At 38.7% G+C, this 25,798-nt stretch overlaps 1 protein-coding gene across 4 annotated transcripts in view; it reads left to right on the top strand.

Annotated features, from left to right (window-relative positions):
- LIMS1 (LIM zinc finger domain containing 1) overlaps positions 1-25,449 on the top strand; it is an 87,317-nt gene extending 61,868 nt beyond the window's left edge. For 3 of the 4 annotated variants that reach the window (XM_034658909.1, XM_034658908.1, XM_034658907.1), the window contains exons 2-10: positions 1,144-1,303; positions 14,015-14,081; positions 14,896-15,016; positions 15,470-15,619; positions 17,171-17,321; positions 18,003-18,095; positions 18,845-18,893; positions 20,257-20,332; positions 22,689-25,449. In XM_034658909.1, the coding sequence (XP_034514800.1) occupies positions 1,148-1,303; positions 14,015-14,081; positions 14,896-15,016; positions 15,470-15,619; positions 17,171-17,321; positions 18,003-18,095; positions 18,845-18,893; positions 20,257-20,332; positions 22,689-22,803 (978 nt within the window). In that variant the 5' untranslated portion in view covers positions 1,144-1,147 and the 3' untranslated portion in view covers positions 22,804-25,449. Of the gene's footprint in view, positions 1-1,143; positions 1,304-14,014; positions 14,082-14,895; positions 15,017-15,469; positions 15,620-17,170; positions 17,322-18,002; positions 18,096-18,844; positions 18,894-20,256; positions 20,333-20,516; positions 20,890-22,688 lie in introns of those variants that run through there. The other variant, XM_034658910.1, reaches the window with a different exon arrangement.
- The last annotated feature ends 349 nt before the right edge of the window (positions 25,450-25,798 follow it).

The raw sequence follows: 25,798 nt of genomic DNA, 5'->3' as shown, positions 1-25,798 counted from the left end.
TACAGGCTGCACCAGGCAACTAGACACACAGGTAGGGCTTGTGCTCTGAGTGGGCGTCTGAAAATAAACTTGACAAATTGTGAAGGACAGCTTGGCCAATGACCGCTGTGGATGGGGGACCTTCCCCATTTCAAGGCCTTGTAGAACAAAGTAGTTCTTTATGTGAAGCCAAGGCTTGTTAGAGCTAAATAATTATCTGAGTATATGCTTTTCTTCCAGCTACACAGTGGTTAGTTAGGATGTGGACCCATTTATTGAGTGCCTCCTATATGTTTCAAGGTGTAGTGGAATGACTGCCAGGGAGAGACCAGGTCACTGGGTTCATCAGTGGTCTTTTGACTGCCTGATGTGCAAAGTGTGACGGTGTCCCTATCATGTCTTCCCCGGTGTTTGAAATTGATACTATATTCTGGTTGTGATTTTATGAATGGGGACTCTGGATTCTGGTCTAGCGTCTTCCATTAACTACTGAGCTTTGTGACATTGGGCTGTTCACTCCACCTCCCTGAACCTCCCCGTGTCATGTCTATTAAATGATCCTCACAATGTACAATCCTGTGACTTTAAGATGCAGCTAATAATGTTAGTGCTCAGCACTTGTCTTACCAATGAGATTACAGGACTAAGGCATTCTGCCTGGTTTTAAGGGCTACTGCAGCAGTTGCTTTCAGCAGGATCTAACCAAAGGGATAACCTGCGTCAGGGCATGGTGCTCAGTTGACATGCAGTTTAGATTCTGTTCTCAGAAGGAGGAGAAATTGGCTTTGAGGTGGTGACCTGTGGGTATTTTAATTAGGCTACTTATTAAGCTATAACCTCAAGCTCCTGGAGGGCAGCTCTTGACTTCTGTCTCTATCTCTAGTTCCTCACAGGTAGTAGGAACTCACTTATAGTATATTTAGCAAGAGGAATGTCAGAAATGTTAAAGAAAAAGATTCCAAGCAGGAGGGCTTTTCAGCATCTGAGATGCAAGGGCAAAGATGAGAGATGTTTGAGTTCTCAAGACACAAGAAATTGGGCTTTAGGGCTACAGTATGATTTTTGTGATCAGACAGAATTTTCTCCTCAGTTCTTCGTGTCATTTGGTCTTAAGTCTAAGAAAAGGTAGACAGTCTGTGACTTCCTGTCCTTTGTGTGTTACAGCAACATGGCCAATGCCCTGGCCAACGCCACCTGTGAGCGCTGCAAGGGGGGCTTTGCGCCTGCCGAGAAGATAGTAAACAGTAATGGGGAGCTGTACCATGAGCAGTGCTTTGTGTGTGCTCAATGCTTCCAGCAGTTCCCGGAGGGACTCTTCTATGAGGTAAGTCAGCCTGGACAGAAGCACAGGGGTGCTGTTTTGAGGCATCCTTCTTTGTTTTGAATTTCAGTATGAATATTGTATTGATGTGCCTGTGACTCAGAGCACCATGACATACCCTCTCTAAAGCAGGGCATCTGTTACCTACCTTTCATGCAATGAGTGGGAATTTCCATGCATTTATTTTCTAAGGAGGATCTTGTTGGGATACTTTGGAGGAATATCCTGTCCATATTAAGCTCTTCTATGTATCTTCTTTTCCAAATTGTTTTTCTTTCTTTTTTGTTTTTTTAAGATTTTATTTTTGTAAAGTATTTCCATACCCAGCGTGGGGCTCAGACTCTCAACCCCAAGATCAAGAGTCACACGCTCCACCAACTGAGCCAGCCAGGCGTGCCCCAAATTCTTGTTCTTGATTCTCCTGTGTTACCCTTTGTATTTCTTTTGTATTTCTTTTATACATCCTTTGTATTTCCTCTTATGATCCCCCTCCTCACCCCTTTCTCACAGAAAGGGGTCTCCTTTTGGGGCAGTCTGTGGAGGCTGAACCCGTGCTGTTAATGAAGATAAGAGTGGGGTGGGTGCGTGTGTGTGTGTCCAATTATATACTGTACTTTTACCAACTTACTCCTTATATATCTATATGTGTGTTATTCATATGTGTGTCTCTGTGATAATGTATGTACATAGAATTATGTTACAGCCAGAGATGGCTGCTCTTTGATTTCTTCTTTGCCTAGCACATTTTTTAATTTCCCTGTTCTATAAGCCATTCCTGAGGAAGGAAAGGTAGTTTTTAATGGTCATTAGTAAGTCAATTGTTTGCCGCTCAGAGGGCATTTTCCCACAGAAACAATGCCTCCTGAGAGGGAGGTTTCCAGGCCAGCCTGCTGAAAAGCTGTTTAGTCCATCATATGCACATGACATACAGAACTGCCCTGTATATGGTAACATAACTCTGGGAACAGCTTTAAGAGATTTGATTAGGGACCACTGTTTTATTTGCCAGAACACATTTTTGAGCTTCTCTTATATGCTAGAAACCACATTCCTCACAAAAAAACTCTAGCAATAGGAACAGGAACTCTTGTTCTCTTTTCTTTCATTTGGGGTTCTCTTTTTCTGTCAGAGGTAATGGCTTTGGGCTGGGAATAGCCAGTGGTAGTGAGGAGAGCCACAGTAGGAGGGAGGACGGGAGGCGGTTGGAGCAGGGGTGTGCTGCTTGGCATCACAGTAACAGATCCCCTCCCCCCAGAGGCTGTGGGAGAGGTTGCCAGTGGTAATGAGGAGGGTGGCAGCTAGATTCCTGAGGAAGGAAAGGAAATCGCTAGGGGTCCGGGCAGCAGGGAGAGAAAGGGAGCAGGGGCGGGATGGAGGGTAGTCCTCAATTGGAGTAAAAGGACAGGGACCTGCTTCTGTGGTCTTGATGAAACATTCAGGTTCTTAGGTCAGCACAGTGGAAGCGTGCCAGGACTGTGACAAGGAAGGAGGTCACTTAAGAGAGTTAGGAGTCTGCCTCGTGAGGAAACATGAGTCTTTATATTGTCAATCCCAACCTTACCCCTACTTCCGAACCCCGCCAGGCCCAAAGAGGTTGAAATGTCCCTAAAACACAGCAGATCTGTGACATGAATGAGATTAGAACCTAGTTCCTAATACCCAATATGGTATTCTTTCCCTTGCATATTCTTTTCAAATCTAAGATATTTTTACTGAAGTAGTCGTTATGGCAGAAGCCTTAGGAAAGAGTCCAGAGGAGCAAGAGAAGGACCCAAAAGAGAAAGGCAGGTCAGTTTCTCCAAGCATTATTCCGTATTATATGGTCCACTTGCCTGGCACTTTAGAATTAATAATGTCATCCAGCATGATCACCGTCTAAGACGCTGGCTCTGCATCTGCAAGCTGTCCGCCGCCAGGCCACTTGTGCTTAGTCAGAGGAAGGCTCTGTGAGAGCTTCCAGTAGGACAGAATAAAGCGTGACTCACACTTGTCCTCCTGCCCACCTCTCACTCCTGCTTACTCCCGGACTATAAATATCTGTCTGATATTATTCCAGAATGTTACGAATACCCAGAACTGGTCTATTAATGGGCTTTTGCCCAGCTGAAGGTCCCTTGGGTCCTGAGGAATATTGCTATTTTAGCTGCACTTAAAATTAAAACCCCTTTCCCAAGGCCAGGGATGTGTAAACCTGCATGTGGAAAATCTGGCTTTTCCTTTTGATTGAATGATATTAGAGAAAAAGCTATCCGAGGCTTCCAAGAAATAGTCTGTATTTTCAGTTATTGAAAAGGAAGCCCAGAAATTTACCTGGCTTGTTTTCCATTTGAGACACAACGTATGTACTTCAGTCTTGCTGTATGTAATAATAGCAAATGTGGGGCAATTGGGTGGCTCAGTTGGTTAAATGACCAACTCTTGATTTCAGCATAGGTCATGATCTCAGCATCGTGAGATAGGGCTCATGTCAGGCTACATGCTCAGCATGGAGCCTGTTTGTCCCTCTCCCTCGGCTCCTCCCCACGCTCGCTTGCTCTCTGAAATAAATAAATAAAAATTTTTTTTAAAAAAAATAGCAAATGCGTCCTTTCTACTCTGCAGCTTTGATATTGCTTTTGTCTTATTATTAAAACGTCGTCCTTCCTGTATTTCCACAGTCCCTACTCTTTTCTCCATAGGATTAGTTCTGAAGACTTATAGGTGGTTCTCTGTACTCACTTCCCCTTGAAAATGGGATTCGCTTTTACTGTGGAACTTCTGGTATTTTGGGTCAGATGGCCAGGGTGTGCTCCCTTTGGCCCCAAAGGCGCATTTAGCATTACACTGCGTTTCCTACCCTCTCACGAGGACGTGTGTCTGGAGGTAAGCTGATTGAGCTCAGCTACTTCTGGCTCATCTGCAGCTGCTCGGAAGAGTGATTGCAGCAACCAGGATTATTACCTGCATTGGCTCCTTACTCAAGGTGAACTTCAATCCCACCAGATCATGTGGTTCAGCTAGTGAACTTAAAGTTTGCCTTTAAGACTGTAATACGTCACCCCTGAAGAATAAAAGGTCAGGCTCAATGATTCTTGGGCTCCATAGCTTCTGTCGTCAATGACTGCTTTACCCAGGGTGTTTTTATTACAGGAGCACATTAGTCATGTTTTCAGACCACTTCCATCTGTCTCATTTCAGTTATCTTCTCTAGTATACACAGCACTTTGTTTATACCTTTAGTATGGAGAACATTTCACATGTTGATTTATATGCTCATCTTCTTCTCTTCTAACTTTAAATACCTTGGTGTAAGGACTGTCCTCGTTAATTGGTATCTCTATCATTTGTTAAACAGTATTTGATGACTGCTAGGTGCTTAATAAATACAATGATGTGTATACAGTACTTGGAGAATATAGATGACAAGATAAAATGCTAATATACCCACTAGGAACCAGGGCAAACATTTTCTAACATAAACATTTGCAGGCTGTACTTCAAAATCTTGGTATGCTTTACTCATTTACCTATTGTTCATCTCATGAACATCATCCAAGCTTTATTGTCCAGAGTGGTGGATGAAAGAAATGTATTCGTAAGTAGAAACAGGAGATTTCAGTTTTGGGTAGAACCCTGAATAAATGCCTGAGCCATGATGTATTTTCAGTACCATATGTGGACCGCTGACTTGAGATATTAGTTCAGGTCAATGTGGTGTTGTTGAATAAACTTAACTTTTTATTTAAAACCTAGAGAAAAATTGAAAGAATAGTACAACGAATATCATGTACCCTTATGCATCTCACACACACACTGACCACACCCATCTTCTGCCAAATTATTTGGAAGTAATTTGCAGATATATAACACTACAGTTACTTTTAATTTTTGTGTTTTTTGCAGGGGAGGTACAGTGGGTTAAGAGATGATTTTCGGGATGCTGGCTTTACCAAAATGTCCTGTTATTGAGTGACATGTTGTATCTAGTTGGATTTTAATATAATCACTTCTAGTACTTGGGATACTCTTTCTTGAATTAAAAGCTCCCCTCCCCCCAGTTTGTTTAAATGATTCAAATGACTTTAAACTCTATCTCCAAGAGCATATGTTAAAAGGAAAAGAAAGAGCACAGTTCTTTCTTTGCATATGAGCTGGATTTAATGACTCACTTCTAACAGGGATATAGAAATGAGTAAAGTAGTAACTTTGCAGTGGCAAAACCTGACAGATACCATCTTAACCAAGTGATCAAGGTTAACTTGACCAGTAAGAAATCATGTTGAGATCATGTACTCCCCAGTACGATGCAAGAAATAGAGCACATTATTACCTCTGTGATATTCTTCCCCCAAATCTACAACCTCAGTGTAATCATGAGACAAACCCATAACGAGGAGCACTCTACAAAACAGCTGACTGGTATCCTTCAAAAGTGTCAAGGTCATGTAAGACAGGACAGGACTGAGGAACTGTCACAGATTGGAGGTGACCAAAGAGCCTTGATTGGTCTGACTTCCATGAGACTTTCCAGGAGTGTTGTTTATTCATTCTTTATTGACCATTTAACAATATTTATAATATTGGTTGGGCAGTTACAATGTGTCAGGCACCATGTTACACTCTAGGAGTAAGAACGATGAGCAAGCTGGATAGAGTCTTAAGGAACTTATCCTACAGTGGATTAGACTATACTGACCAAGATCAAGTCATTAAAAGTTAGATACAAAAACATCACAGTATTATAGACTGGTAATAAGGAGAAGTTAAATCTACCTGAGGACAGATATTCCCCCCTAGAATCTACTGAAAACTGGAATAAGATGTTGTTTATCATATTTCAGCACGGTGCCTGGCACTTGGTAAAAGAGTTTAATGAATGGAAGGTACTTGTTTTCAGAAAATAATTGTGATGTGGTTTTACAGACTGTCAGTACATACATATGCAACAACAGCTTCTAGCATGGTGCCTTGCCTTTAGAGGGTCCTCTGACTGTTTGCTCTTAGTGAACTATGTATCCTCGGATGTCTTTGGAAGTATGTATCCATAATTAGGATGTTTTGGGACCTCAGCATTTTTCTCAGATTTGTGCAGTGGAAACAGAGGGTGGATTCACTTTATTGGGGCATGGTCAAAAAGGAACCCAGTAGTTCAAGGCTGTAATGTCATTATTCCACATCCAATAGAATACCTCTTCATCTGTGTTCAGATGGCCAGTTCTCAAGTAAAGTTCAGATTGTGTGTTGGCAGAGAAGCTGGGGGATCTTTCAATCATGATTTTTAAGTTCTTATAGAAACTCACAAGGTGATTGGTCTGCCTGAGAGAGGTGGTGAATACAGAAGAAGCAGCACAGATGTTAGGGTCTGACAGCCTTGGATTGAATCCCAGCTCTGCTGGCTTTGGTGCAAGTTATTTAATATCTTTGAATTTCAGTTTTCTCTAACAAAGGGACAATCACACGTGCCTCATAGGGTTGTGAGTTTGAACCAAGGTAGCATGCACAGTACTTAGTAAATTAGCTCACTCCCTAGTACCATTTCCCAGTGGGTACTGTTCAGATAAGTAATGCTTGCACACTAAACCAGGGTTTCTCATCCTTAGCACTGTTGACGTTTTGAACTCAATAATTCTTTGTTTTGGGGGCTGTCCTATGTGTTGTAGGCTGCTTAGTATATTTCTACCACTCTACCCACTAGATCCCCAGTTGTGACAATCAAAAGTATCTCCATACATTGCCAAATATCCCTTGGGGAGCTAAATCACCCCGATTGAGGGATGCCTGGGTGGCTCAATAGGTTAAGAGTCTGCCTTCATGAAGCATCAAACTTTACATCGGAATCTGGGGATGTACTGTATGGTGATTCACATAATATAATAAAATAAAATTATTAAAAAAAAAAAAAAAAAGAGTCTGCCTTCGGCTCAGGTCATGATCCCCAGGTCCAGGAATCAAGTCCCATGCTGGGCTCCTTGCTCAGTGGGGAGTCTGCTTCTCCCTCTGCCTGCTGCTCCTCCTGCTTGTGCGCTCTCTCTGTCTCTCTCTCTGACAAATAAATAAAATCTTTACAAATAAAAATAAATCTCCCTCAGTTGAGAATCACTACACTGAATGAGGGCATCCCTTTGAATAGGATATGAACTTCACTTTGGTAATAGCAAGTCCATTGTAAGTGGGCATGTCCTCCAGGTTGTTTAGACAATACCTTCATAAAACAAAACCCTTTTTCTGTCTCTAAGAATTTGACAGCACTTAGATTTAATCTTGTACCATAAATTTAGTTAGAAAGTATTTCTAGACAGATTTCACTTAAGAAAGACCCTCAAGAAAGCCTATATTTTCTGGCTTAAATTGGCACATAGAAAGGTAATTATACTATTCTTGGATAGTGATCACTCAACTATTCGTAATGGAAGTATCATCCTCGTTTAGCAAAAGGCAAGATACACTATCTGTGTGGTGATTAGAACTGGTTCCCCAAACTGGAATTTTTCTTTTTTCAAATATCCTACTTCTGCATTTTAATTTTATTTTTATTTTTGTTTTTTTTAAAGATTTTGTTTATTTATTTGACAGAGAGAGAGACAGCCAGCGAGAGAGGGAACACAGGCAGAGGGAGTGGGAGAGGAAGAAGCAGGCTCCCAGCGGAGGAGCCTGATGCGGGGCTCGATCCCAGAACCCTGGGATCACACCCTGAGCCGAAGGCAGACGCTTAATGACTGAGCCACCCAGGCACCCCTGCACTTTAATTTTAAACACCTTTTAAATATTAAATTCTAAAGGTGATTTATCTTTTAATTTTGTCTGTATCAGAAGGTAGTGTCAGGGTATTAATAAAAACAAGGAACACATTAAAACAATCATGGTGGTGTTGCTTTACACCCAGCACCACCAAGAGTTGAGGTACTGATTCTGGTTTCATGTAAGTCTTTCGAGGGTAAGGTTACCTAGTTCGTGTTACTTCACAGTCCTTCACCTTGCCTCGAATGTAGTACTTTATGTGTGAATAAATGCCCTATGTGAATAAAATGCTAATTTTAGAAGACTTGAGTTACATTAATATTTTTATTTCTGAAATGATTAAAGTGTTATGAGCCAGGCACTGTGCCAGGTGTTTTACAAACTGTTCTTGTTGTTCTTCTTCATTCCCTTGATTCTCACATGAACCCTGTGAATTAGGTATTTTTATTCCTAACGTACATGTGGCCCTGACCTTGCCCACAGTTAGCTAGTGGGGATGTGGTCAGATCAGGATTTTATGTCATACCTGCTCGTCTGCACAAGGATGCCCTGACCCTCAGCAAAACTGAAATGGTTTCCTGGGACTGATGTTTTATCAATCTGAGAGATAATGCTGTCTTATATAGGGCCATCACTGCTTTTTCATTCATTCACCAGATATTCATGGAAAGCTTACAAATGCAACGTGTGGCGAACTGTGTAGACCACACTGTGCCCTAGTTCTAGGAGTGAATACAGTTTTCACAGTGATTTGAGTAGAACTTGAAGATGGCTTCCATGGTACTTTTCCTCATTTTCAGATCAGGAAAATTTAAAGAGGTTGGATAAATGTATGAGTATACAATTAGTGATCTTTGAATTTGGTATTGTAGTTAGCGTCGAAGGGAAATCTGTTTCCATCAGTGCTGGTTTTCATGAGTTACCAGTATCTCCAATCATCTTCCAGTACAGATGAAGAAATATTTGTAAAATGACCCAAGTTAATGGCAGCATGAGAAGGCTGTTTAAATGTCATTTGTGGAGGCAGGGGGGAATACCGATTCAGACCAGAGGCCCTAACATTACTGACTATATATAGCCACTGTAATGGTTCCTAAATCTAACTTTGTGATATCTTGGAGTATCTCGAGTAAAAGGATTATCTTAGTATTTCCCCTAAGAAGCTACTTTTGAAAGTAAAATGGAACCGACAGTTAGAGAGATAATTCCAGAAACATTACAAATCATGATGGATTGAACCAAGGACTATGAACGTGGTGTGCAGCCTTTTTCAGTTTGGCATAGTACGCATTTAGGGGATAGGTTCTTTGTTCGTACTTCAGATTTCTTTCTTTCTCTTTAGTTTGAATTTCCCAAATGTGTCCTTTTTTCCCTGTCACAGAATGCATAACAGGAAAGACCAATTTATGATGAGTGATTTAGTGGAAAGAGGGTTTACAAAGAGATTTCTTCACTCATTTCCTCTTACACAGAGTCATGATTACTCAGGAAGGCTGAACCCTGAGAAGGGAGGTCTGTTGGCGAGGAAACTTCCCAGCTAGAGGAGGTGCTTCTCTGCTGACCACTCACTTCAAAGCAAGTTATGACAAACCAGTACACATCACCAAGTGAAGATCGTTAACGTTTGCACTTGCTTGAGATGAGACTGTCAGCTAAGTTTCTAATTCTGAGCTTTCTTTAAAGCAGCAGAATTTCTCCCTACCTCCTCCTCCCCCACCCCCCTCCCTGCAAAGAGAATCTTCACGGAGCTCAAAACTTAAAACAGTTCAAAGCAGAGCTATTTTGGTTGGAGTTCATCCTCCCCCATACGGAACAATCCCTGTTCCTTGCAGGTGGCAACAACCGGGGTTCTTAGACATTCTGTTTTAACACTGTCTGGAGCATTAATATTTCTTATAGGCTGATGGTGATTTTTAAACCAGTTTGGGGTTATAACATGCAGTTACCTTAGAAAGGCAGTATTTCTGAAAGTTTGGTTTTCCAAATTTATGATTTCTGATTTTACTTCATTTTCATCCCAGAGTTTTACTTTGGATCAACTTTTGGCCTTTCTCCTAGCCTTGGAAATCAAGCCATAACTGTATTTGAGCATTTCTACTGTGAAAAGGAGGCAGGCTCATTCTAGCAAAGGAAATTCTCTCTTGCATTAGTCCTTATATGGAGTAAGCACACCCAGAGTATGCAAGGGGTTTGCAGTATGAATGGTTTCAAGGGAATCCATTTCTGGATCCTTATATTTTGGTTTCAGGGAACTAAATTCCTGGATTCTTTTTCCAAAAGTTGATTAGTCTGATAATATATTTGTATTCACAGTAGCTCTTACTTCTCCCGCTTGACAAGAGAAAGAAATCTCAAATCTTACTATGATTAATTGCTCCAGGACACTAATCAAAAGACATTAGTCAGGCGTCCTCAAACCCATAAGGCTTCCGTGCTTTCCCTGCCTTATATATTTTCTTGTTAAGAATGAAGCTTGGCTTTAGGAACTGTTTTTGGATGTTCTGTATTTAGATTTGTGGCAGATTTAGAAATGTGGGGAGTAATCATGACAACTTTCTTTTAAGACTTCGCCTTTTTAATCCCTAGTTTCAAAAGGACTCATCCTTTTTCTTCAGTTTTGTTGAAATATGATCAACAGACAACATTGTACAAGTTTAAGGTATACAACGTGATGATTTGATATATGTGTATATTGTGAAATGATAACCACAGTAAGGTTAGTCAGCACATCCGTCACCTCATGTAATTATCGTGTGTGTGTGTGTGTGTTGAGAACATTTAAGATCTACTCTCTTAGCAGACTTCAAGTCTGCTGATACCATACAGTATTATTAACCATAACTATACATTAGATCTCCAGAACTTACTCATTTTATAACTGGAAGTTTATACCCTTTGACTAACATCTCCCCATTTCCACTATCCCTCCAGGCCCCAGTAACTAGCAGTCTACTCTGTGTTTCTGTGAGTTTGGCATTTTTAGATTCCACACATAAATGAGATCGCACAGTATCTGTCTTTCTCTGCCTGACTTAATTCTTTTAGCATAAAGCCCTGCAGGTCTGTCCATGTTGTTGCAAATAGCAGGATTTCCTTCTTTTTTATGGCTAAATGGTATTCCAATTGTATATTTAGACCACAGGACTCATCCTTTTAAAGGGAGAGTCCTGTGAGAACAAAGCGAAGAGAGCAGTGGTAAGAAATTATGAACATCATGAGTATACGTTAAGAGCCAGAACAAACAAGGGGTGCCTGGGTGGCTCAGTCGTTAAGCGTCTGCCTTTGGCTCAGGACGTGATCCTGGAGTTCTGGGATCGAGCCCCACGTCAGGCTCCTCCGCTGGAAGCCTGCTTCTTCCTCTCCCACTCCCCCTGCTGTGTTCCCTCTCTCACTGGCTGTCTCTAGTTCTGTCAAATAAATAAAATCTTAAAAAAAAAAAAAAAAGCCAGAACAAACAGGCAGAAGAGGCTTGTGACTCTCACAAGGCAGTGACAGATTAAACAACTTGACCAAAGTCACTCAGGCCTTTTGGATCCACTGTCAGTGTTCTTAACTGCTACACTATGCTGCCTATTTGAATTATGTCTTAAAAGACTTATTCGAGGGGTGCCTGGGTGGCTCGGTCAGTTAAGCATCCAACTCTCGGTTTCGGCTTAGGTCGTGATCCTCAGGGTTGTGGGTTTGAGCCCCATTTTGTTTTGGGCTCTGTGCTCAGCGGGGAGTCTGCTTGGGATTCTCTTCCTCTCCCTTTCCCTTTGCCCCTCCCCTGCGCGCGCGCTTGCTCTCTCTCTAAATAAATAATAAATCTTTAAAAAAAAAAGACTCAAATTACAACCAATCCTAATTTTTTCTACCTTCTGCTAGCAAATACAGTAATATATGCTAACTGCTGGACTAATTTTGTTTTTGTTTTAAACAATGTATGTCTTTCTCTTTCATTAAATATAAACTAAAAGTTGAGGGTTTTTCTTTTTTTATTAAACTGTTTTAATGGATCTCCAAATTCTGTGACAGACTTTTTGGTCAAGTTGTTTCCATTAAAAAGTACTGATTTTAAAAACTATAATAAAACTGCCGTGTGTGTGCATAAACACAAATAGTGCACAAAACATTCTCCTTTCCTTCTGAAGATGTTGTGATGCATTTTTTTTTATGTTCAGTTAGCCGGCGTATAGTACATCATTAGTTTTTGCTGTAGCGTTCAACAGTTCATTAGTGATGCATTGTTGTCATTAACCAGTCTTTTACTATTAAATATAAGTGACCAGTTGACACACACAGTTCTGAGCCTGGTCTTTCAGCACTGATTAAAACTGGGGTGGGTGGTAAACAATTTATCATTTCCAACTAAATCAATGGATTGGTTCAGAGTCTTTAATTTTTTTTAATAACTGCTAAAAGCTAAACATCAGATTTCTATATATACGTAATATACATCCAATAAAGGAACATATCTGCTTCATAAATAACTTCTGCTTGGGGCTACACACAGTGCATTATGATAGGACTGGGTTAATGTAGCATATCAGTGTATTAACATCTGTTTGTAACTTTTAAAAACAGATTTATTAAATGTATTAGAATTTACTCGTTTGAATTTCAAAATGAAATAAGTCTTTTTCTGGCACAAAATAAATCTGCTTTGACTGGTCTGCCAATTAAGGTATAGTTGATAATGTTCAATAAATTGAGCAAAACTGCAGCTAATTTCTACGATTGAGCAAATCAAGTTGACTACTGATATATCATTAAAAATGGATTTCGAGGGACGCCTGGGTGGCTCAGTCAGTTAAGCATCTGTCTTAGGCTCAGGTCGTGATCCCAGGGTCCTGGGATCAGTCCTGAGTCAGGCTCCTTGCTCAGCAGGGAGCCTGCTTCTCCCTCTGCCTGCCGCTCCCCCTGCTCGTGCATGCTCACTCACTCTCTCTCTCTGACAAATAAAGTCGTTAAAAATAAAGAAATAAAAATGGATTTTGATAGTCAAACATTATGGGATGTATTTGACATACAACTTGCAAGGAGCTCAAAGATTCAAACGGAGACGTAATATAATTCTCATGACATGTGAAAAGAGTGAGAACAGCCCCCAAAATAGAAATTAATGTTGAACCCTGACTCTTCCAATGGTAAATCATATTAATCCATGGATACATGGAATAATTGTGAGAGGAAGAGGAGCCTTGCTTCTCTCATTAAGGTAGGCTTCTCAAGTAAACAAATAGTGGAAAATAAAATTTGACATTTTGACATGTTCATGTTTTGACCATTGTGTATTAATAATCATTGTAATGATAACTTAATCCAGAAGAAAAAGAATGTTTTGGAGCCTTATGGCTTCAGAAAGTGAAACAGATTTTAAAGTTTCATTACATACATTTTAATTGCCAAGAAGTATGCTAGGGTGATCTGTTAAAGACTTTAGTATAGAGTTTAGGAAAAAATATCACACCAGGATAAAACTTTGGGGGAAATGAACCGGAAATAGCTGAAGGAGAAAAGTGGAGGATATAAATTTTTCCAACTGTTAAAATAGAATACATGTTTTTTAATGGGTTTTGGCCTCATTTTGAAACGTGTAAATCTAAAATATACTAGCATAACTACTCTTTGGGAATATTTAAGCTTATGATACAACATTTCAGGTATCAACCTAAAAAAAAGTGGGATGGGGTTTGTTTGCATACGCCTATTTTCTGGGGAGGGGAGTCTGCAGCTCTCGTTAGACTCTTCAAGGTGAGTCTGCAAGCCAGAGAAGAGTTAGCACTGGTCGAAGGAGGTCACTGTACGCCGGTGCCATAGTACCAGGTCTCGCCTCAGTTGTGTGGTGTATCTTTAGGGAAGGTACAAAAGTACATCGGCTTTTAAAAATCTCAGTAGAATTATAATTAGGGCAGAGCTCTTAGTTCAAAAACACCTTTCCTATATGTTTCCACAGGATAATTATATTCATCCTCTCATTGTTTCATCTGTACAAGTTGATGGTACTTTCTATTTCAGTTTGAAGGAAGGAAGTACTGTGAACACGACTTCCAGATGCTCTTTGCTCCTTGCTGTCATCAGTGTGGTAAGTTTTACTGCTGAATGGCAAAGTAAAAAGTGAGTCTCAAAATTATGTCAGTGGTGAAAATGGTGTTTGGTGCTCGTTATAAATAGCATCCAGGTAACTTATTGGTGCTTTTCCTTATCATCAGTATGTAACAAGCTGGAGGAGTATCAAAACCCAGTGAGAAATGATTTTTAAGGACATCTACTGTAAAGTTGTTTGGGGACTGATTAAGACTTGTATCAGATGATCTTTTGGAATGTTCTTGTGCCCTGTTAATTCAGCCTTTACTACTCACTTTTGGGGTTTCCAGGAGAGAGACAGGGAAGACATGGCAGGGGGTGCTTCAGATGCGTAAGGATTGCTGTGTGTCCCACAAGTGTTTACCTTGCTTACATTTTAGCCACCTCACTGGTTGCTAACACTTCTACTAGAGGGTCTCCAGAGATTGGAAAAACTGAGTAAAATGTTCTAAAGTTCAGTGAAAGAAGAAACTGAGTATAGGTTTCAAGAAAATGTGCTGTGGATTTCAATTTTCTATGTCAGCGATGATCAGAAATAAACAAAAGGCATTCAAGAGAGCCCAGTATATCATTGGGAAAAGGAAAACCGCATTCAGAGATGTGATAAGACAACCTGAAAATATGACTACAGAATCAAAACCAAGGACTCAGATGAAACAGAGTTTCTTCCTAATGCAGTGCTTACTGTGGTCAACACATACATAGAAAGTCCCTAGTTGTGGAGAACGGTTTAAGTGTATTTTTTTCCTCGTCTTTTGCCTTACTCCTTTTAGCAATGGGATGCACATCCTTTGTGTGTTACTTTCCCACAGGTGAATTCATCATTGGCCGAGTGATCAAAGCCATGAATAACAGCTGGCATCCTGAGTGCTTCCGCTGTGACCTCTGCCAGGAAGTTCTGGCAGATATTGGGTTTGTCAAGAATGCTGGGAGGTAGGAGTTTTCTATCCTTGTCAGGTGTGGGTGGAAAAGTAACTGCTACAAGGTTATGCCTGTTTTCCCCTGGGACTGTGAGGCGGTTCTCTAGGGCACTGAGTTGAAGGTACAGGGGACTCAAGACTGTAGTGTATTGGCTCAGCGGGTATGTGTTAGAAGAGGACCTTAGAATTGCCGTGCAGCAGCACATGTCCCTGGGCCGACAGGACGGGGATAGGTACTTAAGATGGAGTTTCATAAAGAGCAGTCGGGTTACGTGGGTTGGAATAAATACATTTTCATGTAAAAAGTAGTGGCTTGATTCTGCTCTGTTAAGCCAGGACTGATTTTTTTAAAAAAATTATTTCTTTAACTTCTCTTCAGAGATATGAGAAGCATATTTCTTTTAATTATTAGAAAGAACCTCAGATTTTCCATTGAAGTTTCTAAAAATGTTTTGGCTCTGTTTAGACATCTGTGTCGCCCCTGTCATAATCGTGAGAAAGCCAGAGGCCTTGGAAAATATATCTGCCAGAAATGTCATGCCATCATCGATGAGCAGCCGCTGATATTCAAGAATGACCCTTACCATCCAGACCATTTCAACTGTGCCAACTGCGGGTATTGCCATCTCCTCCTTTTTGATTGTACAGATAGTGGAAATAAAATAAAATATCACATTTTTCTATATTTCTGTTACTCCAGCACACCAGATTGTTTTTCTCCAACTTTTGTAACCTAGAAAATCTAAAACCTGTTAGAAGTCAAGAGAATAATAGAATACCCATTGTCGAGTTTCATTACTTCCCATTTTGCCATTTTTGAGTGTGTGCGGCATACATGTGCGTACACATGTACATATACACGCACCTCTAAATATTCAGTCAACGGTAAAATATCCTCAGTTGTCCCCAAAACTGTTTTTGATCACTTTTTTCAATACAGGATCAAAAAAAAATTTTTTTTAAAGCCTTCTGTTTGTACATGTTAATTTTTAGTTGTAATTATTAGGGTGTTATCTTAAAATATCTTGAACTACATTATTTTATTTTGCTTTATTTACTTCTAAAGGGAATTTTTTTCCTTCAGAAACTCATGATAAATTATCAGACTGTGGTTTTCTAAATTTGCTAAATCAGAATTTAATGGAGCAAGTTACATTAATCAGTCTGAACGTACATGCAGCATTATTGTGGGGTGAAGAGAGGTAAGCTAAAGATCAAGAAGACAGCTTTGTGCTGTAAGTACAGCCACCTCATCTTTTTGTGATTATCACTTTGTATCTTATCTCATCTTCCTGCCTATTCCACTCTGTGGAATTTTTCTCTGTTCATTTGTCATTAGCACTTTTAAAGAATTACTTAAAACAGATGAAATGTAAACAAGTCCATTTGGCTAATTGGGGCCACCTCTGGCTAAATGTTTATTGATGCAGGAGACTGAAAATAATACTGAACTTAAGCATTTGGGGGAGAAAAGTTCTGGGCATTTCATTTGTTTATTTTCTATTAACCTATAACTCTTAATAGCTTGTGACAATTTAATTGTTAGTAAATGGAACTAGTCTCTAACTTTAGACCTCAGTTATTTTGGAAAGATAATATTACCGAGTCTGTCCTGGGCACTGTGATGATTCTCTTCTAGCTTTTTAAGGAAGACAAAGGGATTGTAATGTGATAATAGACAAAGAAGTGATAAATGTGATCAGTGTGATCTGACTTATTTGTACATTTTATCATTATGGTATGATATTGATTTTTGTTTTGTTTTGTTTTTTGTTTTTTAAGATTTTATTCATTTATTTGACAGAGAGACAGCCAGCGAGAGAGGGAACACAAGCAGGGGGAGTGGGAGAGGAAGAAGCAGGCTCCCAGCGGAGGAGCCTGATGTGGGGCTCGACCCCAGAATGCCGGGATCACACCCTGAGCCGAAGGCAGACACCTAACGACTGTGCCACCCAGGCGCCCCAGATGTTTTGATAGGAATCTGAAACCCACTCAAGCCTATTAATTTAGATTACTGTGAGCAACTATAAGAGGGGAATAAAGAAGGTTACAGGGACTGTTATAGTGAGAGCTTCAAAAACCTGCTAAAAAGTGTTTTGGCCCCATTGGTTGCCTGTTTTTTCTCTCCCGGTAGTGGTATTCAGTTGGGTATCTTTCTCGTGGACAGGAAGGAGCTGACTGCTGATGCCCGGGAGCTGAAAGGAGAGCTGTACTGCCTGCCATGCCATGATAAAATGGGGGTCCCCATCTGCGGTGCTTGTCGACGGCCCATTGAAGGGCGTGTGGTGAATGCCATGGGCAAGCAATGGCACGTGGAGGTGAGTCATCAATGGTGGAGGGGTAACCAGTACTTTTCATCCAGATGTGCTGGCAAGAGTAGGAGATTCTAAAGACAGATGACTTTGTGGAAAATTAAGAATATAGAATATACTCTGCTTTTGTGATCTCTCTGTTATGATACAGGATGTGCTCTTTTGTTCTTAAATCCTTGAAGCTGGAAGTGTCATGGACCATATCCAGCAGCAGCCCCTCCCTTATAAATGCTACTAACATGTTGACCTCTTTTCTCATTCTGTGTTGTTTAAATAGGCCATGTCTTTTTTTTTTTTTTTTTTTTTTAAGATTTGTTTATTTGACAGAGAGAGAGACAGACACAGCGAGAGAGGGAACACAAGCAGGGGGAGTGGGAGAGGGAGAAGCAGGCTTCCCGCTGAGCAGGGAGCCCAACACGGGGCTTGATCCCAGGGTCCTGGGATCACGCCCTGAGCCGAAGGCAGACGCTTAACGACTGAGCCACCCAGGCGCCCCAAATAGGCCGTGTAAAGTCACCTGTCAGAAGCTCAGGACACCTGAATTAAGTAGCCCTGGCCAAATGAAGTAACTACCTCCAACTTCTATGTATCTTTATCTTCTCTGAGGGTTAGAGTTAGGGTTAGTTTTACTTCATTAAATGAATAAAACACGGCAACTCAAAAATGACCTCTAGCAATTTTTTTCAGCATTTTGTTTGTGCCAAGTGTGAAAAGCCATTTCTTGGACATCGCCATTATGAAAGGAAGGGCCTGGCATATTGTGAAACCCACTATAACCAGGTATTGATTGTACTCATTGGATACTACATACACTTCGATGAATTCAAGTTTAATATTTTAGCTACAAGGAAATCTCTTGAAAAGTGTACACTGGACTATAGAGATCTCTTTTTAACTTCTTATTTGGGAAATAATTTCAGACTCACAGAAAGGTTGTAAAATAAAAATATCAAAAATACCTACGTACCTTTTCATCCTTTGAATGTGCCTTTCTATAAAAACATACACTTAATAAATGCACATATCTTTATATACAAATGTATGTATTCATGTATATGCACTTATTTTTTCTGAAGCATTTGATGATATTCATCATGGTCCTTTACCCCTAAATATTTCAATTTATATTCCCAAGAATATGGAGTGCTCTTACATAACCGTAGTTAACCAATATTGATATAATACTTTAGACCAATTTTGTCACTTGTACCAGTGATGTCGTTGTATCATTTTTTCCACTCCAGTGCTGGACCCTATCTAGGGTTGTCATTTTCCTTTAGCTTCCTTAAATCTGGAACATTTCCAAAGCCTTTTTTGGTTTTTGATAGTGATGAAAAATAAATTGTTTTCATTGTAAAAACTAGTCTCTGAACTTTACTAATTTTCTCTAGTGATGAATGGTAAATTCTGGATCTTGGTATCCAGCTATTTAAGTGATAGAAAGAACTGAAATTATATTAAATGTTTGGTGTTCTAAAATTTAGTTCTAACACATCTTGAATTTTTACCACTTTTTTTTTCACTTTCAGCTATTTGGTGATGTTTGTTTCCATTGCAACCGTGTTATAGAAGGGGATGGTAAGTATCAGTAGGGATTTTATATGGCATCATTTTGACACAATAACACTTGGGTAATGTGACAATTTGAAGAGGTCAATGACTGCTATTGTTTGGAATATGATATTATCAGTTACTTTTTTTTTCCTTTGGCATATTTCTCCAGTAATCCATAGCAGAGATGATAATATCCTAAGAGATGGATTTGTTACTCCTTTATGATAATACTTTAGGGCAGTGCCACAGAGTTGTTACTGTAGATATTGTGGGAATGTTCATGGCCAACCTTGAGATCTGTTTCTATTTCCGTCCCCTGGAATTATATAACTTGGAAGCTGTAGGGCAGTGTTTATTAGGAATAGCTTAATCTGCCATGGTAGTCAGCGAGAGTCGCTTTAACCCTGCAGATGCTAAAACCTGGCAGTTTTCTGTGGACATTTCTAGGCTTACCAGGCTTGTATTGTGGTAATTAGGCAGGGCTGATTAACTGGGACAGAAAGGAAGCAGCTGTGTTTGCTAATAATTGCTAGCACAATTCTGCTAGAAACTTCTTGGCAAAGTTTAAACATTGCTGTTTTCGGCATGCTTCATGGTTCTCGCCAGAGAACCCAACTCAGGAAATACTTTGCAAAACACTACCCGTGATGCAGCTTGCAAAAGGAGTAGTTCAGTAGAGCAGTCTTCAGCGCCATAGAAAATAAAACTTCACTCCCTCCTATGTGAGGTAGTTGTTAGGCGAGGGAAGCTGTCAAAGGAAGCTCGCATTTCGTCAGCTTTGGAAGACTTCTTCTACAGGCAAATAAGTTGATGTCTGGATTTTTTAAATTTCTTATCTAGTCCATATTTCTTTGTTGGGCCAGTGGCAGTAGACACGGAAAGGTAGCAGCAAGTGTGCTCGTAGGCAGGCCCTGTGCCAGAAAAGCTCATCTGAGCAACACAGTGCATTTTAAATATACACCCCATCATCTACGGGAGTGAGAAGACAGGCTTTGGTGGGAAGACATGGTATGTACCATTTATATGCCTCATAAGGATACTCAAAGGAAAGAAGAAAAATTTTAACTATAAATAAAGATTGAAAAAGCCAGTGGTAATCTTCCCTAAGGTGAAACCAGCCTACAGTCATGGAAGACATGAGTGCTCAATTTTTTTAGTAATGTGAAGAAAGAGCCTTTAATTAATTAATTAATTAATTAATTTGATTGACTCGGTAAACATTAATGGCAGTGAGATTTTTAGTCATGTGATTCTTTTGCAAGAAAACCTCTTGAGAACCTCTTCCAAGTGTCATGGAAGCCACCTTAGCTCTGTTTGAGTTGAAAGTGTCAGCTCCACCACTTTTCATACCAATGTGTGTGACCCGATGTCTTTCCTCTTCCTCTAGTGGTGTCTGCTCTTAATAAGGCCTGGTGTGTGAACTGTTTTGCCTGTTCTACCTGCAACACTAAATTAACGCTCAAGTAAGTCTACAGTTTAGTCCATTGTGAATCCTAAGACTGAAAACGTTGGGGTAACATTTTATAAGATACGGAGTTTTAAAAAACAGAATTGATTCCTTATTCTTTCTGTCTAGGCCTTCCAAAAGTAAAGGTTCTTCCTTTAATTGTTTTATGTTCTTTCTTCTATTCTTTGTCCTGCTCAAAGGGATAAATTTGTTGAAATTGATCTAAAACCAGTCTGCAAACACTGTTATGAAAAAATGCCAGAAGAATTTAAGAGGCGACTTGCCAAACGGGAGAGAGAAGCAAAGGATAAGGACAAGCAGAAAAAGAAAAAGCCAGTCTGTTTGTAAACTTTTCTGTCCCTTCTATCATCATTTTCACTGCTTTCTTCTTTGGTTAGTCCTTTAGAGTATGTTTTGTTCTGTTTTGGTCTTCTGCTTTTTTGATTCCTTTTGGCATGTATTTGTAGCTGTCAGAGATTGAAATGCAAGCACTTGTCCCGTGTAGAGCTGGTTCTTTTGCCTAATTATTAAAATGATTAAAGCTTACATTAATAAAATCCCCACCTAATACCAGCTGTACTTCACTTATTTCCTTTAATCTGTCGACTCCCTCATCTCTTTCTTTATATCACAATGTGGTATAGATTTCTTTTTTTATAAAATGGATTCAAAGGGAAGAATTCCAATCTCTATTTAATATATACTGGGAAAATTTTAAAAGTATTCTTCTCTGCTAATTACAGCTTCTAAAATCCTGGTTTTTTGTTTCTTTGCCTAAGGTGATTTATTTGATAAATTCCAAGTGTCACGTGTTCTAAGCTCTGTATTAAATCCTTTTAGCATGTTTTGTATCTAACCAAAGACCATCTACTGTACATAATAAGAGATCTGTCTTTGGTGTCCATATGCACTCCCAGAGAGTGCTCATTGCTGCTGTTCATGAATTCGTTTTCTTGATGTTCTCAAACCCTACTTTATTCCTGATTTTTATGGGAAATAGTTCAATCTTTGAAATTCTGTTGAATTACTAGCATGATTGTGTTCGGAACTCCAAAAGTTTTATTGTTCCAGTTTTCATGTTTCCTTCCATAAAGAGGAATTAAAATTCAAATATAAAATTAAAACCATTAAAGTTTGCTTAACAGTATCTCTGAAAGCAATGATAATTTATTTCCTTCATCTAAAATATGGCAGTTTTAATAGTTTCCATGCTAGAAGTCTTTGGGAGAAAATTGTAACTCGGGAGTACTATTTAAATCAAACTGTCAGTGGAAAAATAACATCATTTGAATTTCTGTCAGCATTAAGATCTCTGTGAAAAACAGCTAGGGAATAACTTCCATGTAATGCTTGAAAATAAAAGAGTTTTCATTTTATTAAATATATGATTAAGAATTAACTTTGTTCTTTAAAGTTGTATCACCTGATTTAATCATTTGCCATAGATAATAGTGTACCACTAGACTTGTTCCAGAAATGCCACCTAAAAACAAGTTAGGAAAATGTACAAGTTATAAGGTTGTGTATTTCCTCAGTTCACAGTTTAGGACCCTAGATTTCAACAGTTATAAGGAATTGTAATTACCAGTTAGAAATTCATAACAGATAGTTAGGAAGCGGTCTAAAAACCTGGCCTCTCCAGAACTGTTTTACAAATAAACTGATAATGTGTATTGCTCTAGATTTAAAAAAAATAATTGAGTTCTCCATACAGTTGACCATTCACAAAATGGACCCACAGGCAATCTGTTTCATTTCTCTTTCTTAAGGGTGATTAAAAACTTTCTTAAATCTCCCCTACCAACCTTTCTGTCAGACAACTAACCAGAATAACCCATTACAATTTAAGATTTCTTTGAAAATGATTTTTTGTTGTTGTTGGAGGTAGGAGATAAACCATTTTATGTAAGGAAAGATGAAACTTCATAGCTACCTAATTTAAAATATTGATGAAGACTAATATGCTTTCCACAAAGAGAAGGTCATGCAAATTATAGAAATACAACTCTGGGCTTTAAGTCACTGTCTTTAACGTGTTCTCATGGCACTTTAACGTGTGATTGACTTTACTTACGTAAATTATATTGACATTAGGTTTCCTGTATACATAGCACAGACTGAAGTGTAACGTACATTCTGTATTATGCAGTAGATGTAAAAGATCAATTTGTAAGGACAATTTTTTTCAAGTGATACTGTCATTTCTTACATCTACCACAATGACAAAAGTCAAGATTAGAATTACACTTTTTTGCTGTGAATATCTGTGTCATCATATAGTGTCTTCATTTACTTCAGTAAAATTACCTCACATTATTTATATATCTGTGTCAGATACATTTCTACTAATTTATTATTGTTTCTGTCTTTAGGAATAAATTTGTGGAGTTTGACATGAAGCCTGTCTGTAAGAAGTGCTATGAGAAATTTCCGTTGGAGCTGAAGAAAAGACTTAAGAAACTAGCTGAGACCTTAGGAAGGAAATAACTTCCTTTATTTGTTTTTTCTCTTCTATGCAAAGAAAAGAGATTACCGACCTTACTTGACTTGATCCACCCTATTTAAAGCAGTATCTCAAAATAGTTGAGAGTGAAGAGGGCCTATATGAATGGTTTTCTTCATCTCCTCCTTCTCATCAAAAAAGAAAAAAAACTTGTGTATATCGTATTTAAAACACAGATGAAATCAAGATTTGCTTTTGTTAATAACCCTTATCAATTTGTCAAAATGTAGATTATACTTAACAGCAAAAAACACATGGTTTAGATGTTAGATTTTAATTAAGGTCCAAAAAAATTAATTTAACTTTTAAAAATGAAAGTAGGGAGTCAGCTTTCGGATAAGTCAGATAAAAAAATAGAAATATTATTTTACTTTGTATTTGAAAGAAAAATAATTCCAACTGCTGTTGGGGAGGATAGAAGGAAGAAAAATAACCAGCCAAAAAAAAACACAAATGTTATAGAATCTGAGTATGTTTATCAAACTAGTAGCTAGTAGCTATAAAATGAATTATACACATTACTAAGACAAGAAACAAGTGCATTCAGAACTACTTGATTTCAATTTTTTTGTTAAATGCAATAATTATGCTTAGTTTTATATTTTGTTCTTGTGAACTTCTTCCTTACTACAATTAACGCAGTAGTTATAGCTAGCTAATAGTATGCCTTTTTAAATTTTGTGCAAAAAAATTTATGCTAAGCATTTGAAAATTCAGTATGCTTTACAATATTGGAAAAAATGAAGTATTTTTTAACGTATTACAGCAATTATGCTTCTAAGCTTAAGGTCAAAGATGTAGTCTTAGAGTAGGACACGGAACTAAATTTTATGTAGCTTGGAATGTATCACTTAAAACAAGTGAATGTATATGTATAGGTCTTACTGCCTTTATAACCATGCTAATGTCTATGCTTTATACGTAATCAAACTTGCCTTGCCTTAGAAAAACACATACATTATTCAGGAATTCTAGCTATCTCATGCAATACCAAAAATAAGTGCATTGACTGAGATTTGTAAACCCAAATTCCTCTGCCACAGCTATGGTGATATTTGGTTTTTTATTTTTCTCTCCTTTTTTTGGGAAACACGTTGAAATTAATTTTTGTCATCTTGTTAGAAGAATGATATTGATAGGTGTTTCAAGTTTTTCGTTTCAAATGTTGTAATTGGATTTTATTTACTATAAGGAGGAGGTAAAAATGACACTTTTAAATTGGAAGGAGGATGTTTAAATGTCAGTTTTAGGTCAAAAGTAGTGGATTATTCTACTTTATAAAAAGTGTTTCTAGAAAGTTTATCCTGAAGTTTCTGGACCATTCTTTCTCGATAAACTTGTATGCAAAGTAAATTTTGTGAACATTTTTAAAAATGTTGCTGCTGCTGTGTTATCATTTAAAAGAACGTTCCAAGATGGACTTTTAAGGAGGAAATTACCTGTTTTTAAAAGAAAATTGCCGAAATGTTGTTTTGCCATTAAAAAAAAAAAAAAATCTCAGGATGCTACCACTAGCCATTAAAATATTTGTATGCATGTATTTTTTAAAAGTTTGTGCATGCACTTTACAGAGTACATTCTATTTCAGTTTTCAGGTAACTTATAACCAATTACTTTTTAGTGTTCTTTTAGAATTCAAAGAATTACCAGTGATTGAAAATAATCAATATATAGTTTTAAGACTGTATGTGCCCAGACGTTTAAAACAGTCTTTGCATTTGACAGTAAGAATCAGAATCCCTTCAGTGTGCCTTTGTCAGCTAATACGTGAGCAGCAAGTAAAATTGTGGAAGTATTTATTAAATATTATACTATGGATATAGGCAAAATAGTACAGGCTTTGCAGTTTGGGATCTTGACACTAAATTGTCAAATCCCCCTACACCGGAAATAAGGGACATAGTCTTAATCTCTTTGGAGGTCCATGACCTGAGCTCAGCTGCTTTGTTTACTTATCTTCCATAGCCAGGCCCCTCCTGCAGCCAGATGTCCCAGTGCTGTCTTTGCTTACTTCTCTTTTAAAATAGGAATTAGTATTTCCTGGAAGTTCGATTTGGTACCCTCTGCAACTTCAGGATATTTTGTCTAGATACAGTACTTCTTCCCTGACGGGGGCGTCATTGGCGCCCTTACCTGTGGGAAAGGAGGAGGAAGTCGAAAACTCACGAGTGAGATAGAAGACGGGCTTGGTTGAGTTCATAATATTCTTTATGGGGTTTTCTCTGGCTGTGGAAAAACTCAGGCTAGTAAGCATTTGTCTGTTTAAAGTCCTACAAGGCAGTTTGAAATAGTTTATTGTTCTTACCCAATTTCTTAGTAACTCTTTTTGTTACCAAGCCTAATATAATTGGGGGAAATGTCTGGGTGCAAGTAAAACATTCTTTGGACCGTGTTCAAAGCCTTATTAACATTGTACCTAAAATGATAGGCCATCTTGCCTCACTTACTTGCCAAAATGGCCATTTCTAAGTTAAGGAAATTTTGAGGTAGGCTTATAGCATTCTTGTTGTATTTCATTTTAGATCGTAAGCTCAATGGCAGGGACACTATGTTGTTAATTGTGTTTTTACATAGCAACCATTGCAGTATACTCTTGGTACTTAATAAATGTTCATAATTATTACAGATAATCCTATTGTGCATTGTTTCATTTGAATGACTTTGAGACATGGAACTATGAAAAGATAGGACTAATGCTTAAGAAAACTGTTTTGGTGGGGTGCCTGGCTAGCTCAGTCAGTGAAGTGTGCAACTCTTTTTTTTTTTTTTTTAAGATTTTATTTATTTATGTGACCGAGAGACAGCCAGCGAGAGAGGGAACACAAGCAGGGGGAGTGGGAGAGGAAGAAGCAGGCTCCCAGCGGAGGAGCCCGACGTGGGGCTCGATCCCAGGATGCCGGGATCACACCCTGAGCCGAAGGCACCCCGAAGTGTGCAACTCTTGATCTTGGGGTTTTGAGTTCGAGCCCCATGTTGGAT

Source organism: Ailuropoda melanoleuca, chromosome 4, assembly GCF_002007445.2.
Source record: "Ailuropoda melanoleuca isolate Jingjing chromosome 4, ASM200744v2, whole genome shotgun sequence".
NCBI lineage: Eukaryota > Metazoa > Chordata > Mammalia > Carnivora > Ursidae > Ailuropoda > Ailuropoda melanoleuca.
The sequence above is the reverse complement of the archived record's forward strand: the minus strand, read 5'-3'. Positions and strand labels throughout refer to the sequence as shown.